The sequence below is a fragment of the Archocentrus centrarchus genome, chromosome 11, assembly GCF_007364275.1.
Source record: "Archocentrus centrarchus isolate MPI-CPG fArcCen1 chromosome 11, fArcCen1, whole genome shotgun sequence".
Taxonomy (NCBI): Eukaryota; Metazoa; Chordata; class Actinopteri; order Cichliformes; family Cichlidae; genus Archocentrus; species Archocentrus centrarchus.
Genome location: NC_044356.1, coordinates 13,152,184 through 13,170,173, shown reverse-complemented (window position 1 = coordinate 13,170,173; position 17,990 = coordinate 13,152,184). Strand labels below are relative to the sequence as shown.

The 17,990-nt window shown below is 40.5% G+C and overlaps 1 protein-coding gene across 1 annotated transcript; it reads left to right on the top strand.

The window, feature by feature from the left end:
• The first annotated feature begins 1,762 nt into the window (after window positions 1-1,762).
• Window positions 1,763-16,865, top strand: cers2a (ceramide synthase 2a). Its single transcript, XM_030741582.1, has 12 exons — window positions 1,763-1,852; window positions 1,957-2,153; window positions 9,055-9,228; window positions 9,381-9,498; window positions 10,152-10,270; window positions 11,573-11,630; window positions 12,414-12,464; window positions 12,569-12,661; window positions 13,376-13,504; window positions 13,837-13,943; window positions 14,821-14,974; window positions 15,121-16,865. The coding sequence occupies exons 3-12, from the start codon at window positions 9,056-9,058 to the stop codon at window positions 15,265-15,267; spliced, it is 1,149 nt and encodes a 382-aa protein (XP_030597442.1). The 5' UTR covers window positions 1,763-1,852; window positions 1,957-2,153; window position 9,055; the 3' UTR covers window positions 15,268-16,865.
• Window positions 16,866-17,990: the final 1,125 nt, after the last annotated feature.

Here is a 17,990-nt window from a genome sequence, read left to right as displayed (position 1 = left end):
CTCTGTCTGAATATAGCATAAAGACAACAAATAAACTAATCTAGGTCTTTTTCACAAGCTTATTAATGTAACAATTAATCTCACTCTATTTAAAAAAAAAAAAAAAAAGATATAACCAGATATCACCAGTAGGGTGAGCTGAAGCCCCACGGCTTAACTCAGGTTAACACTGTTAAGCAAACGTGTGAGTTTTGTATCAGCAGTATTAGTTTTGTAGAGATAAAACACAAATTTTCTTTCATTTTAGCAGCTGTGCCAACCTGAAATTAAGCAGTTGCGCCTGAACTGGAGTCTCCTAACTAACACACCGCCAAGCAGTGTTTAATCATTAGTTTGTTTTGCTGTATTATCATATATATGTATAAGGCTACTCATCAGTGTATACATGTTATGATCCAATAGTATAATGTAAATGATTCTGCACAAGTACTGCTGATTCAGGTACTTTAAATATAACTCACAGTCACTTTATCAGGTACACCATAGTAGTATTGAGTTGGACCTCCTTTAGCCTTCAGAACTGCTTTAATTCTTTGTGGCATAAATTGAACAAGGTGCTGCAAACATTCCTCAGAGATTTTGGTCCATATTGACATGATAACATCACACAGTTACTGCAGATTTGCTGGCGGCACATCCATGATGAGAATCTACTGTTATGCCACATTCCAGAGGTGCTCTATTGGACTGACATCTGGTGACTGTGGAGGCCATTTGAACACAGTGAACTCGCTGTCATATTCAAGAAACCAGTTTGAGATGGTGTGAGCTTTGTGACATGGTGTATTAACCTGCTGGAAGCAGCCAGCAGAAGGTGGGAACAATGTGGTCATAAAGGAATGGACATGGTCATCAGTAAAACTCAGGTAGCTGCTGCATTTAAACAATGCAGTAAGGTGCCTAAAGTATGCCAAGAAAATATCCCCCACACCATTACACCACCAACAGCAGCCTAAACTGTTGTTTATGGCAAATTCTGACCCCACCATCTAAATGTTGCAGCAGAAATTGAGATTCATCAGACTAGGTGTTTTTTCCCAATCTTCTAGTGTCCAATTTTGGTGAGCCCGTGCAAATTGTAACCTCAGTTTGCTGTTTTCCTAGTGTGGTCCTCTGCCCCTGCAGCCCATCTGCTTCAAGGTTCAGCGTGTTGTGCATAGAGAAATGTTCTTCTGCACACCTTGATTGTAGCAAGTGCTTATTTGAGTTACTGTTACCTTCCTATCAGTTCAAAGCAGTCTGGCCATTCTCTTCTAGGTTTAGGAAGGCATTTTCACCCAGTGAACTAACGACTTTTCAGACTATTCTCTGTAAACTCTAGAGATGGTTGTGTGGGAAAATCCCAGTAGATCAGCAGCTTCTGAAACACTCAGTATATTTAGATGCTAAAATTATGACTTATTCTTGCTTCGCCAGCTAAAATGCAAAAACAATTTTCAGGCTCTTGTGCAGCCACTTTTCATATTTCCTGTAACATTCGCACTGTATTTCCTAATAAATAAATAAATAAATTTCTTTGACCACTACAGATTAATTAAAAAAAAAATTATATATATATATATATATATATATATATATATATATATATATATATATATATATATATATGGAAACGTGAAAGCTAAATGCCTGTGTCCCAAATGAAACTACTACTAAAAAGACGTGCGTCTCCGCCTTGTGTGGCATTAACCACTCCTCATACCATGTAGCTAACGTCACTTTAAATAGCCTGCCCCCTCTCATCCACTTTTTTACTTGATATCTTCTATATCCGACCAATTACAGTGCCCGGCGGCTCAGCGGAAACAGCTTTAGACTACTTTGATGAGACGGGGGTGGAAAAATAACAAAGGTATCTACATCCTCTTTGGATCAGCATAGAAATCACGACCACAAGGGAGAGTTGACAAAGAAAGTGCGACACAGTGTTTTTTTTTCTTTCTTTCTTTAACTGAGAATGTAGCGAGCTTGTGGTTAGAGGAAAGACAGAAGATTACAGCTCAGTGAGCGACCAAGTTGGAGCGTCTTTAATGGCGAGAACTACATGAAATCCCGTCAGCTGCAACAGGAACAGAGGACGAGCAGAAGCAGCCGCAGCATCAGAGCCGTCATACATTTTAGGACTACCTGCCTTCTACAAACCGGGGAGAGAGGTGAGCGGACCGCACCGTTACGCGATGCACTCGCTGCGAAGGACGTCGTTAAAAGCCTCCTTCAAAAACTTCTAGTCCTAAACTTATTCTCAGGCACACACACAGTCGGGGCTGCTATTTTTAGACAGAAACGAGAGAGTCACCCTCCCTGGAGGATTTACGTGAAGTTTCAGCCGGGGGAGATGCCCATCAAACTTTCCTGACACCCTCCGACAGACGCCGTCTCCGGTTCAGCCATTGGGAGACCTTAAAGGGGGCTCACGCACACTGAGCTAACAGGCCTTTGCTTGTCCTGAATGTCGGTTGTGTTTGTTTTGTGGGAACACCGCGATAAAAAAGAAGGTCGTGAAAGCGTTCAGACCGCGAAAAGCCGCCTTTTAGGATTTGTTTGCGAAAGATAAAATCCCATTTATGTCTCTGAGGGTGCAATTTGAGCGTGCTTAAAAAAGTTTTCTAACGTGAACACTAAGCGGAGTTGCGCCTGCTTTATCGCTCGCTTTTTTTCTTTTTCTTTTTTCTTTTTCTTTTTCTTTTTATTGCACTCTGGTCAGGCTGAGTAATATTAGTGACCCTCTCTGATAAGCATATGATAAGAGTTAAAAATTGGTGTTGGGGAAACCTATTCAAAGCTCCATCTCACTGAGTCAGACAGGATGTTCCGCTATGTCCGGGAGACACCCCACTTGCACCATGAGTAAACCCGTGCAGCCACTCCCTGCACAGGCTTACGCAAACAGCGCATATGGTGTCACACACTGACTGGAAAACTTCAAAGGGGACCTAAGAAACTCATTTTTAGCTCCTTATTTTAATTCGTGTGCTCTACTAGAGTAGCTTTGTATGCTTGAGCATTTAAAATGATCTATACTCTTCTTATACTGGGCCTTGGTGCAGCCCCCTTCATTCATTTTTTAAAACAAGCTGCTTAGGCTCCCCTCCCTTTAAGTCAGTTTTCCTCTGATTGGCTGCCTCTCCTAAACAGAGGATCTGAGAAGCTGGTGGGTGGGGCTTAAGTGTCAAAGCCAGCTGTGTACCTGAGCAGATTTTCAAGCTTATAACAAATTTTTGTGCCCAAAAAAGGAAAACTATTATTTTTTTCAAATTGTGTGCAAACCTTAAATGTTTGTTTATAAACTGATCTAAAATAACAGGAAAATTCAAAGGCTTCTGTAAAGTATGACAACACAGCCTCTTAACAGTATGTTAATGATAGATTGTACAGAAGACGTACACTGTATTGCCAAAAGTATTCAGTCATCCATCCAAATCATTGAATTCAGGTGTCCCAATCACTTCCATGGCCCCAGGTTTCTAAAACCAAACACCTAGGCGTGCAGACTGCTGCTTCAGACATTTCTGAAAGAATGGGTCACTCTTGGGAGCTCTGGGAATTCTGGAAGATTTGAGAAGCTGGTGGGTGGTACCATGACAGGATGCCACCTGTGGTCCAGTTGTGAAATTTCCTCACTACTAAGTATTCCACAGTCAACTGTTAGTGGTATTATACCAAAATGGAAGTGATTGCAAACAATAGCAACTCAGCTACAAAGTGGTAGGCCACATAAAATGACAGAGCTGGGTCAGCTGATGCTAAGGTGCATAGTGCACAGAGGTCACCGACCTTCTGCAAAGTTAATAGCTACAGACCTCTAAATTCCATGTAGCCTTTGGATTAGCTCAAGAACAGTTCATAGAGAGCTTCAAGGAATGGGTTTGCACGGCCGAGCACCGGCATCCAAGCCTTACATCACCATGTTCAATGCAAAGTGTCAGATGCAGATGTGTAAAGCACACCACCACTGGACTCTACAGCAGTGGAGATATTTTCTCTGGAGTGGCGCATCACACTTCTCCATCTGGCAATCCAATGGATGAGTCTGGGTTTGGTGGTTGCCCAGAGAACAGTACTTGCCTGACTGCATTGTTCCAAGTGTAAAGTTTGGTGGTAGGGGGAGTATGGTATGGGGTTGTTTTTCAGGAGTTGGGCTCAGCCCCTTAGTTCCAGTGAAAGGAACTCTTAATGCTTCAGCATACCAAAACATTTTGGACAATTTCATGCTCCCAACGTTGTCTGAACAGTTTCTTCCAACATGGCTGTGCACCAGTACACAAAACAAGGTCCATAAAGTCATGGATGAGCAGGACTGGTGTGAAAGAACTTGACTGGTCTGCACAGAGAACACCTTTGGGATGAACTGGCAAAGTGAAGTGGAGACTGTGAGCCAGGATTTCCAACATTAGTGTCTGACCTCACAAATGCACTTCTGGAAGAATGGTCAAAAATTCCCATAAACACACTCCTAAACCTTGTGGAAAGCCTTCCCAGAAGAGTTAAAGCTGTTATAGCTGCAAAGGGAGGGCCGACATCACATTAAACCCTTTGGATTAAGAATGGGATGTCACTCAAGTTCACATGCATGTGAAGGCAGATGAATTTCTTTGACTCTTAGATCCAAAATATTGAAACTAGAATACAGTTGCTGCTATTAAATCCAAAAAATATATAATTTATCTCTCATGTGGGTCAGCTCAACTATGTTAATGTATTTAATAAATCAGTTAATTTAAAAAAAACAAAAACAAAAAAAAAAAGGTGATTTATGGGCCTTTACAGTGTATGCATAAATTGTTGGTTATTTCACTGGTCCTGGTCTCATGTCCACTCTTAATGTAAGCAGCCAACATTGAGTTTGCATATATGACAAAAATGAGGAAAAACATAATTTGAAAACTTGTGAAAGTTGAGCTTGGACAGTGAACCCCTTAGCTTTAAGTAAGACTTAAGAACAAGTTGAGTGACAGGATTTAGTTTTTAGTTGTCTTTTGTGTACTTCTCATATATTAGGAGTACAATGGAATGAAAAAAATATGATTTTAAAAATGCAGAAATACCAGTCAGAAGGCACAGAGAGGTTGAAAAGACAAGATTTGTTAAGAAGCAGCTAAAATCATGTGAGAACAAGTACATGCAAGAACAGTTTGATGTTCAAGCTGGTTAACAAAAGCAGCTTTATTTCAGCTTATAGCTGAGCAGCTGGTGTTCTTCTGCCAACTATCGATCTCCAGTCAGGAAACCCTGGAGGAAATCTTACACCATCGGAGCAATATACTGCTGTTAAAAAAAAAAAAAAAAAAAAAAGGCAGGTGCTGCTCTCACTTACCTATAAACTCTCAGGCCTCAGGAATTTTTAGTGCAGTTATCTGCATATTTTACTTTTTTTTTTTTTTTTTTTTTTTTTTTAATGCTGCTGTTTTAGTTTGGACCATTTTTCTACGGGAAAAATGTAAAAAAATGTGTGTACTTTTGCATATAAGAAGTGAGATGTACTCCTCAGAGCCTGAGCAGGCCCATGGTTGGTTTCCAGCTCCCCATGTTAGACAGCAAGTTCTTGTGCGTGTTCACCTAAATCCCATAATTCACTCAGGACAAAATAAACTGGCACTCATTAACATATTTTAACACAATCCAGAGAGAGGCCATTCTCCATTTGTAGTGTTCAAAAAGGCTTAACCTGATCTGCAGTCAGCTAAGCAACATGGTGGAGACTTTCAGAGAAGGCTTTCTCTGAAACGGGAGACTTTTCCTTTTTAAATGTTTAGCAACAATAAGTTGCTCATATTGTCACAAAATACTGACTGCAGTAACAAAGGTGAAGCGGTACATGCTGCTGAAATCCACAGGTGACTAAACCTCCTCTGAGATTTTGCCTGTAATTACGCTTATGTCATCCAGTTTGTTTGACTGCAGATTATGTTGCTGTTTGTGCACTCTGATAACAAAGCAGTCAGAATGCTCTTCAGATTTCTGACTTTGCTGCTTTTCTTTTTGTGTCGCCTGCCGAGAGGCAGGCAGACACTTAGGGATCGCTTTTCCATTGTCCGTCCGTCTGTCCGTCACGCTTTCAGTATCTCAGTAACCGTCCAAAATATTGACTTCAAACTTGGAGGATAGCTACGTACTGAAGAGTACAACTGCAGAGCACAAGACACATAACCCTACCTCCTCTTATACTGGTTTAATCACTGGCATCAGTCTTTCCATCATTCATTCATCTCTCAGCTGTCTCATCTCTGTATTTCCTATTTCAGATATATTCAGTCATACTGAATGTAATAAACTTCATGTATGAAATATAGACAGTTCTACACAGTTTTCAGTTTTCACTCTAGAACTAGTTCATGTCTCTGCACTGGTTTCACTTGTCATATTGTTGTCTTTTAAATGGAGATTCAAAGAGCCTTTATTGTCATTACAATACATATTGTGACCTACAAAGGCCGCCATTACTTTGTGCGTTAGGTGCATTCTGGGTCAGTGATGTAATCTGTTTGTGCTCCAAGGTCTGTGATTACATGGTTGCTTTTTGTACAAAGTACAAAGTATGAAAAACATGCAATACTGGATTGATTTTGGTCGCGATTTCCAATTGAAAGAAGGGACGTGATATTGGTCCCCACAGCTTTCCTGTGGATAAGAAGAGGAGAAAAGAGCAGGCAAGTAGATAAAAACAACTTCTAAAAGACCAGTGCCTTTGATACATTCAGTTGACTGTAAATCAGGGTTCAATATAACCTATGGTCATCCATCCATTTTCTTCCGCTTATCTGGGCCGGGTTGTGGGAGCAGCAGCCTAAGCAGAGAAGCCCAGACCTCCCTCTCCCCAGCCACCTCCATCAACTTGTCTGACCCCAAGGTGTTCCCAGGCCAGCCGCGAGATGATCTCTCCAGTGTATCCTGGGTCTGCCCCGGGGCCTCCTCCCGGTGGGACATGCCCAGAATACCTCACTCAAGAGGCGCCCAGGAGGCATCCTAGTCAGATGCCCAGCCCCTCCCAAATGGCTGCACTCCTCACCCTAGGCCAGCCACCCTTTGGAGGAAGCTCATTTCTTCTGGTTGTATTCGCTATCTCATTCTTTCCGTCACTACCCAAAGCTCATGACCATAGGTGAGGGCAGCGACGTAGATTGACCAGTAAATCGACAGCTTCGCTTTCACATTCGGCTCCCTTTTTACCGTGACAGACCAGTGCAGCGTCCACATCACTGCAGACGCAGTCCCAATCCATCTGTGACTCTCCCATCACTCATGAACAAGACCCCGATATACTTAAACTCCTCCACCTGGGACAGCAACTCATCCCTGAGCTGGAGTGTGCACTCCAACCTTTTCTGGCTGAGGACCATGGCCTCAGACTTAGAGGTACTAATTCTCATGCCAGCCACTTCACATTTTGCTGCGAACCATTCCACTGCAAGCTGGAGGTCACCGCCTGATGAAGCCAACAGGACTGCATCATTCGCAAAGAGTAGAGATGAGATTCTGAGGCCACCAATGCAGAAGCCTTCCACCACTTGGCTGCGCCTAGAAATTCTGTCCATAAAAATTATGAACATAATCGGTGACGAAGGGCAGCCCTGGCGAAGTCCAACACCTACAGGAAACCTATGGCTAGGTGGCAAAAAAGTATGCAGGGCAATCCACTGATTGATTCACCTGTGAAACAAATAAATGAACCCTCACCAATTAACTTCCATCACACCACCTCTGTGGATAGTTTGAATGTGAAGAAGCACTGTCTTTTTTACCTGCTCACATCTAAGAGCAACAGCACAACTAAATTACAAAGAAGGTAACAAAAGAAAAAAGCAGGAAAAACTGCCAGATCTTCAAATTCAGCAGGTTTCTTGTAAACTTTCCTGAAAGCTGAAAGCAGCCATCCATTCTCTTCCTAGCAGTAATACCTGCAGCATGCAGGGGTGAGTCTAAAGAGGGGTGCAGCATTTACTCCACTATGCTCATTTTAAAATTTTACTTAATGTTATTTCTAATAATATAAATCTAATAAATTAAGCTAGATTTTTGTAGATTAATTTAGCAGTATATAAAGTAATTAATTTGGCATTTTGTGACCCAGTTAAAAAATAAATACAAGGGCCCAGCAAAAGTCTAATGTTATGTTGAACCCTGCTATAAATTCTCACTATAATACACAAACTCTGTCTGCGTGGTTGTTTATTTGACCGCAAACTCCTCCTAGGCCGTCAGAAATAGAGTAACTAAACTTGGCACACAGGAGCGTCTCAGGTCTCTGAATGTTCTCAAATATGTCAGATATTATGATAGGGTCATGGTGCCTAGCAGCTATCTTCCAACAGACTAAAATGACCCTTTTTAGCCTTTAACATATCATGTAATACAGCGTAATTGTGGTGTTCAGTGACACTACCAGAGCAGTTGTTTAGTTCTCTTTTCTCTAGAGGTTACAGTGGAAATGAAATAATGCCACAAATGGAAAATATCACGTTATCTTGCTCAAGAAATGATCAGTGCATGCTGTTGTGCAATTTCCTTTCTGCCATTCAGATACACAGTATGTCATTAATCAGCGAGTACTTATTTAATTAAACACAGAACTGCAGCTGAGCTGTTGCAGAGAAGGGAGCAGCAACGTTTTGTGTAAATCTCCAGATAAGGCCTTCCTATCAGACATCCAACATGGTAACTGTAGGAGATGGCTCCGGTTTTTGTTAGGCCGTGTGTTTGCATAAAGGTGCAGAAAAACCAATGCTCAGTTTAACGTGCCCGTAGACAAATTCTCTTTTTTTATGTTGTTTTGTGTGTGCACTTCCCTTTTTTTCTGGAGCAGGAAGTGGCCAGAGATGGTGTCTGTTGGAGACGCTTGGTTAGATTAATAACTTCCAATCAATACTAATTCCTCTCAGCTCTCTACGTTTGTTCAGCTTCCTCTTAGGATATTGTCATGGTTGAGTGAGCTGCTGTGTTTATTTAATAGAAGATCTGAAAGGAGGATCACCAAGCAGGCAAAATATTCTTTTTAATACTTGTCTTAATTTCCTTCTGTAAGATACAGACTTCTCTCTCTCTGTCTTTTGTCTATAGGATGCTGTCTTGGCTGAGTGAACTGATATGGGCGGACTGGATTTGGTTTCCTGAAGGTCACGGCTGGGCTGACTTGAAGGATCATGATGGCAAAGTCTTCCCCAAAACTCAGGACCTCTGGGCTACTATACCCATTGCTCTCTGCTTCCTAGTCATCAGGCAGATATTTGAACGGTTAGTTTTCTCCAGTACTCATGTGCCACATGGTCATTTGCCTGTTAATCTACCTCCATCGGCCTGGTTTGCATGTTTTTTTTCTGACAAATATGTAACTGTGGCTAAGCCTCATTTTCCACCCAAGTGTACTCCTCCTCCTCCTTCTCCAGGACCGTAGCGATTCCTCTAGCCTCTCTGCTGGGAGTGAGTGACAAGCAGCGTGTCCGTGCTCCTCCAAATCCAGTCTTGGACTTGTATTTCTGCAGCACATCAAAGCATCCCACACAGGTACTCATTTCTGCATTCATCACAGGTGTTTTAATATATGCTGTATGTGAAACTTCGGTGTTTCAGGTGTAAAGAGACGAGAACACGATTAGAGTAGATGTAATGTGGTAAGTCCAAGCAGCAACCTCAGTGGCAAAAAATGAAGCTGGTACAGAAGTGTCAAATGGCTGCTTGAATTCTCATAGACTCCCATGTTAAAAGGCCCAAAGTCAGCTATGAAGTTAACATATTTACAGGCTTCTAATTTCCCCTATTTAAAACAACTGTAAAGGCACCGAACTGAATTTAGTTAGGAGCGTGGCTGCTTTGACAGATGTGCCAACACGGGCAGCTCCAGCCAATGGCAGTCCTCAGCTCCAGAAATTTGAGCCACCTAACTGCATCTCTCCACTGTGTTTGTGCTGTTGGGGCCTTTTAGAGCCTATTTAATGGCATTATCTGACTAATTATCTGACGATTTGGCATGTCCGACTCCAGAAAACAACCTGGCAGCAGCCAAAGTGGTGACTTCAAAATATGGAGTCCACAAACCAGTGGGTGTGTCACAGTGGCTATAACCATCCCTTATACTATACACTATATGAGACATTCAACTGACATCGTTGCAAACTTTAAATACGGCGCTGACTCTTCTTTTCTGTTTTCCTCATCAGAGCTCGATTGAGAGTTTAAGCAAACAGACGGGCTGTTCAGTGCGACAGGTCCAGAGGTGGTTCAGGCGCCGGAGGAACCAGGACCGACCCAGCAAGCTCAAAAAATTTAGAGAAGCAAGGTAGGTTAACACTTTTTATCCCTCTGCCTAATCGGACACGTCAAAGTATCGTGCTTTATTGTGATGTCCTTTAATTGGTGAGAATGCTGGTCCCATGACAGTAAAGTCATGTGGATAAGGGTTTTAATAGCATTTTGTTATGTAATTTAACATATTTTCAGTTCAGATCAGATTTAATGAAGTGAATTAACAAATTTCAGTGTCTCTCAAGTGATCCCATTGCCATTTATAGTATCATCCACAGCAAAGAAACTCAAAAAAATATAGTTATCTATCCAGTAAGAAAAAAATCAACACTCAACCTGTCTGGGGTTATGAGTGGATCTTGCTTTGTTTTCAAGCTGAAACCATTAGAAAGCAGATCTTTTATGCTTTTACTTAGTTTCTGTCATAAATCTGCTGTTGCACTGGTAGTGGTACTTCTATTAATTATGACCAAAGTTTCATATGAGGTCAGCACATATACACTTTATTTCAGGGTTTTTTTCTACTCTGCTTAGAAAGAAAACTTATGTTTGTGAGGGGCAGCCAATCAGAAAAAAGCTACTTTATAGGAAGAGGAGCTTGTTTCAGACAGAGGATGAACATTGGGCTGCATAGTAACCTAGTATAAGATAACTAAGGATTATTTTGAACTTTGAGTCATGCAAAGTTAGTCTAGTAGAGTCTAAGAATAAAAACATGGAGCTGAAAAAGAGCACAATTGGTTCCCTTTAAAGTGCACATCTTACACAGTAGAAAGCTACAGCTCTCTGCATGTTGAAACATCTAACATGTTGCACATCTAGAAATAGCCCAGCCAATGGTGTGAAAACCGCTTTGGTCAAACAGTAACGATGGTTTATTGGGCGTAACGTTGTAAAGCTGTCCATATAAATTGTCGTTATAACAGCAATAAAACATGGTTGGGTTTTTTTTTGTTTTTTTGTTTGTTTTTTTTTAAATATTATCCATCACTGGTCCAGTGTGCACTGATCACTATTTTATCATCAGTATCTTGGCTTTTTTTAACCCAGACATGCCCACAAACAGGAAGCAGGCAATTTCTCAAAAGCTGTTGCAAAACAGCGCACACTGCAGAGAAGATACTGACTACTGTCAGGCAGAAAAACTGGAGTCCTGGCGCCAGATTTAAAAAACTTTGAATGTAACCCAGGTGTTTTCCAGCAGCAGTGGAAGGGAGTGTTCTGCCCAGTGTGATTCAGTGTTTTTTTTTAGCATATAATATATGTAAAGTAAAAAAAAATGCCAGTGTTTTGTACTGGAACTGCACTTCTGAGATTGTTGTGCACTCTCTTACAGTTGGAGATTTACGTTTTACCTTCTTGCTTTCTTTGCTGGCCTGGGAGTCCTAATTGATGTGAGTATATTATCAGAACTGTGTGCATTTCTTTTTTCTTTTTTTGGCCACAGCGGCTTTTATGGACAGTGGAGAGACAGGAAATGGGGGAAAGATACAGGGGAAGACACGCGGGCAAATTGGTGACGGGCAGGGATGCGAACCCGCGCTGCCCGCACCGCAACGCGGCATGCGTATGTGGTCGCCGGCTTCACCACTAAGCCACCCAGGCACCCGAACTGCGTGCATTTCTTACTGTATGTTCAGACCAAACACACGAGTTGAAGATATTTCATCTTCTGTGAAAAAAATTTCACTTGAGATTCTCCCACAGAACTGAAAAGCTAATTGACGTCATTTGAGTAAAGCTGAAGCTGTACGATTGTTTTGTACAAAGACAGGAACAAAAGGAGAGGGCTTGGAGTAAAATAGTGAGTGAAATAATAGGAGTTCCTGGTAAGTTCTGAAAATATTCAGCTGTAACTTGATTCCAGCTATCAGTTGGAGTCCTCCTCTTCAGTTTGGCTCCTGCGGGTAAATAATAGGGGGTTTCCAGAAACACTCCAGTGACTGTATTCATGCGAGTAAACTTCACGTTTGGATATGACTAGAAACACCCTTATGATGTAATTTAAGCTGAATCAACACATTGATTCTTTATATTTTACTTAAGGCGAGAGAAAATCTTTTAGCTACACAGAAAAGGATCTGTGTTGGCACACTGTTGGACGCTGCACTTATCTTGCTTGTTATTTGTGCATTAGATTAAAACATCATTAATCCTCTGATTGTCTCTCCTCTCAGAAACCATGGTTCTATGATGTGACGCAGGTGTGGGAGAACTTCCCAAAAATGGTATTTCAAAGTGATCTGCGGTCTTCACTTCCATTTCCAAGTTAGCAAATTATCGACCTGATTAATGGCTAAAATACCCGACTCTTCTTTCTCTTCTCTCCCAGCCGCTGCTGCCTTCACAGTACTGGTATTACATGATCGAACTAGGCTTCTACATCTCACTGCTTTTCAGCGTAGCGTCAGATGTCAAGCGAAAGGTAAGTGATACTGTGTCGTCTTTAAACTCTGTTAGATCTCTATCTCGTGAAACCCCACAGCAACCCTCCATCAAGAGGAATTGCCCATTGAGTGCGTAAAATACAGAGAATGTATTTTGAGGTTTGGATATTGATTTTCTCATCAAGTCCTGACTTTATTGTATTGAGTGTTGCTGTCGGCATTCAGAACGCCGTTAACAGTAACGATTAGTTCCCCTTTATCCTCTCTTTGGTAAAGTCAAACTGAGCTGCTCCTCCCGGTTGGGGGTTGTTGGTTTTTTCAGATGTTCTCTGAGTTAATGTGTGACCAGACCTCTGTGGGAAATCTCACTGTGGAGAGACTGATTTACCATTTTATCCACAGGTTTAAATGTTGTTATAAAAAGTGGCTTTCAGCAAACTGTGAGGCCTTTGTGCCACAGCCGGTTTTATAACTCCAGTTCATAAGTGCGAGGAGCTAATCTTTTAAACTGAAATCTAGGGTTTTTGGGCTTTTCTGGGAAGCCACCAAGTTGTAGTCAGCCTCTGATTTGATGATTTGTTTTGTAACTTTCTGTCAAGCTGTATAATCTTCTGCATACAAGTTAATCATTTGTAAAACCCGCCTCTACCAGAGAAATGTGGTGAATTGGTGACCTATCTTTACAGCTTGATCAATAAATGTCTAAATCTGCTGGATTTTGATTCTTGCATCATCCATTTCTGTCGCTCCAGGATTTCAAAGAACAGATTGTTCACCACTTGGCCACCATCGCCCTCATCAGCTTTTCTTGGCTGGTCAACTACATCCGGGCAGGGACTTTGATCATGTTGGTGCATGATGCAGCTGACTATTTAATGGAGGTATGACAACCTGCTAGCAGGGTAGGAAATGGAGGGATTTTTTTCCCCCTATCCACAGTTCAAGATGAATGTTTATCACACAGCAGTATGTATCCTTAAAGCTCCCCTCTGTCTTGATAGATTCAAACACTGCACAGTACCTCTATGGTAATCTTAAGAACACTTGACTCCACAAAGTTGACTGTCTGCCCTCTAGAGGACAATACATGAAAAGCTAACTCTCGGCTCTCTATCTTTATTGTTCCATCTTTCTCTCTGTTATCTCAAACTGTGTTTATTTGGGTTTTTTTTATTCTTTCTTTCTGTCTTTCTTTCTTTCTTTCTTTTAAAAGTCTGCCAAGATGTTCAACTACGCAGGCTGGAGAAGGACTTGCAACTTCATCTTCACCATGTTTGCTGCAGTTTTCATCGTCACCCGCCTCATAATCCTCCCCTTCTGGTAAAAAAAAAAAAAAAAAAGCTGTTACATTAGACTTGTTCAGACTGTGTTACTGTAATGACTTATTGTCAGTCCTTTACTGTATGACAAGAAAATTTTAGTATTGAATATTTTTTTGCTTTTCATGCTTTTGGTAAGAGCAAAGAGTTTGCAATGATTGGCTGAAGTAAAAGGTTGTCAGAAATGGAAAAAGATACAGTTAGAGTATACGATACATCATCTGTGTAATTCCTCTGTGCCCCAGAGCTGCGCGGTTAACCAAAAACTTTTAAAACCATTAGAGAACTGCACTGTTGCATGGATACCAAGCATCTTCATTATCATGATGGGACTTTTCCAGTATTTTCTGTTTATAAACAGGGGCACTGTGGTACATCACTAGCCACAAATGAGTTTTGAGAGATGGAATAACTGGTTGGTTTAGGTATTTTGTCATCCGATCATCCTTATATTCATGTTATGCTGCTCCTCACTATAAAACACCTCCACCCCACACAAAAAATGCTAAAAAAGAAAAACAAGTGGAGTTATAAGATGTTCAAACCAGTAACATCCCTGGTTCTTTGCATTCCGCCTCCCTCTGTGTCACAATAGCAGCTGTGTACACATTCAAAACAGATTCATTCACACACATTCCCTCTTAGGTGGGAAGCAGGAAAAACGTACCATGATGAGTAAGAGTTACTAATGCTCAGTTTAATTAAGTACTGTGTGGGCAAACAGGTTTATTTAACAGAGTTTCCCTAAATTTGCTCAAAACTTTATTCTAGAAACACAACAACAGACCCATTGTCCTGGCTCCTCTCAATGGGCTGTTGAGGCTGGCTGTAGGTGGCTCTGACTGGACTCTCTGTTCTGCCTTTGTCCTCTCATCCAGGATCATACATACGACGTTTGTGTACCCGCTGACTCTCTACCGCCCCTTCTTTGGCTTCTACTTCTTCAACGGGCTGATGTTTGTGCTGCAGGTCCTGCACATCTTCTGGGCCGCGCTCATCCTGCGTATGGTTGTCAAATTCCTGCCAGGAAATGTGAGAAACACCAGCTTTAAAATTTCTTTACACCTACTATGTAACACACACACACACACACACACATTTCTGTACACCTACTTGTAACACAATCGCCTCACACCACCAGCTGTAAGATTTTATCCCGTCTTGCTTTTACCTGTCAGGACATTGTCGAGGACGAGAGGAGTGACAAGGAGGAAACTGAGTCAGACGATGAAGATGGTGATTGCGAGCGGATGGAAAAGTCTAAAAACGGCCACGTGCAGAACGGCCACACTCTCTTAAACAACAACCACAATAAGAGAGACTGATTGCACGGTGAGGGCCGCAGATGAAGCTGTACGAGGAGTGACGATGGGCCCTGGTCTGAAAGCCAAAGAACGTGAGCGTGGCAGGTTGAAAGGGGACAGCAGGCACACCACACACACACACACACACACACACACACACACACACACACACCCTTCTTTCTTAAACCCCAGTAGTCCAGTGTGGACGAATGCACATCTCTAATTTACACTAAATGAAATGTGGGGAAGACTGCCGAGGACGACCATGATGATCTGCTTCATGGCAGAGCGGTTTCCTCTTTCTCCTCCCTTCTTCTGTTTTTGCTATTTGCCAAGATTTTGTGCTGCTGACCAAGTTACACATCAGAAACCTGCCTGCTTGTAGCTTCATGATTTATTACTGGAAGTGTTTTCAGGAGAGGCTGCAATTAGGATGAGTACTTCCTCCTTGTGGTCAGTTAACACTCTACTCAGAATTACCAGTTGATTTTTTTTTTTTTTTTTGCTCTAAATAACCAAACTGAAGTCAGTGACATTGTGATGAACACCATCGTGAATGTGGCAGTGACTTTCTGTGGACCATATCCGGCTCTAAGTCCATTTACTGAAGTCCTGAGTTTCAGTTAGTAACGAATCTGTCCAAGCATTATGCTCACCCCGATTCATGCAAATGGGCTGAGCCAGTGTTTCAAAAATATATTTGTTACAGTGAGGTTTAAATAAATAAATACAATTTAAATCAAAACTGGTGATAAATAGTGTTTTTAATAGTGTGAGAGAAGGTGCTACATCTGCCACATGTACTGAAATGTGCCTTTTTTTTCTTTTTTTTTGCTAGAAATGTATCTTAAAGTGTTTTTGTCTTTTGAGAAGCCACACGCACACAAGATCATTTAAAGTTTTAGTTTCTGCCTAACATCTTTTATTTTTTATGATTTTTATTTTGCTTTTTTTTCCTGTTTCAGTCCAGTCATTGGTTTAAATTTGGGAGCAATTTATTTGAGTGTAACGCCAAAAAGCCAAACTGTAATTGTTTAGTGAATCGGTAGCATTTCCATTTAGTGTTTTTCCCATCAAAAGATGCACTTTATGGTTTCTTCTATAGATTGACATTAATTAATACTCTAGTAAACAAGCTCAGTGGTGTTTTTGATTCAAACTGAAACCTGATTGTCCTTTTGTTTGGATTATGATTCAATTTTTTTATATTTATTCTAAATATTTTTGTTTGTGCTGTAAAAGGAAGAACAATTAATGGAAATCTTCAGTTTAAAAAAAAGAGAGAAAAATTTAAATTCCAGAGGATGGTTTACATTTTCTATTTCCTTGTCATGTGCAAGTGCCTTCATCATTTCAAGTAACTTTCAAGTATCATTTCATCACACACTTTACAAGATCTCCAAATGCCCTTCAATTAGTCAGGTACCCGTGGATTTGCTTCTACTGAAGTGTTTTTAATCTGCGTCGCATGTTGCTGAGATGTAAAAATCATAATGACCAGAATGATAAAGATAACTGTGGAAAACTATTCTGTTTTCTTCTTTCTTTTATTTTTATTTGAAACTAAGAGTTTGACATTTTTAACATTGAGCTAATAAATAAGTAAAAAGTGAGTTTAAAATAAATTATAATGGAGATCATTGAACTGTTGAATGGTTTTCTAATGATTACACAATACAACACTTTTTTTTTTTATATATTTTTTTTTTTTATAGTTAATTGATAAATTTTCACACAAGACACTCAACTGTAAGTAAATTGGAATACTTCAGCAAGACAAGCAGCCATCTACCATCGGACAAAAACAGCCCACGTTCAGAATTTATGCATCTTTATAAAAGCATTGTATCATTTTAATTTCATGACAGCAACATTCATTTATATCCACAAAACTTGACTATTATGATGCCACGACATCACCTACAATAGTGAGCAGGACCCGAGCATTGCAGGTGACTCACAAAAATAGTTTGGAGTATTTAGGGATTTTTATCTAAATTTTAATCCTGGATTTAAAAACAACAACAACAACAAAAAAAACCAACTTGAATGAGCTTTGAATGTGAATTAGTCCAGCAGACAAAATCAGCTTTTTTCCAGTAGGTAATTTTATGCATGGACGTGCATATTATTGATACATACAGGTAAACTATAACACCATGTAAATGTACAACCATAATGAAAGTTGTGAAATCCTCTATCACTGTATGTATTTTTTTGAATGGAACAGTATCTTGCAATACCAATTTTTCACTATATTTTAATGGGGGTGGACGGTGTCTCGTTGATGATTGAAGTAGTAGACTTGTTTATTTATTTTAGACAGTGGACATTTACATGGTCTTTTACTCATACATAGATGTAAATGCATACAAATAGTTCCATATCCATTTATAGAAATCTACCGTCTGTATATTTTTTTAATTCTCCATGTGTACCAGCAGCACAAATGCCAAACAATACTGTAGCATGGGCATTCACTACTAATGGTAAATTTGATCTGTAGTGGAAATAACATCCTGTATATAACAGAATGTTTAATGTTTCTATTAAGAACAGCTTGTATGTGAGCTGAAAGGGTTTCCTCAAGTATAATATTGCAAGTTTGACCCATAATTTCCAAGGTCCACAATTTGGAAATTTTTCAGCTTTTCTATTCTCGTGCTTTTCCGTAAATTTTCTACTACATGAAACAAAGTCCCATTCATTGTCTGTCATTATTCCCATTCCCTCCTTCTGAATGG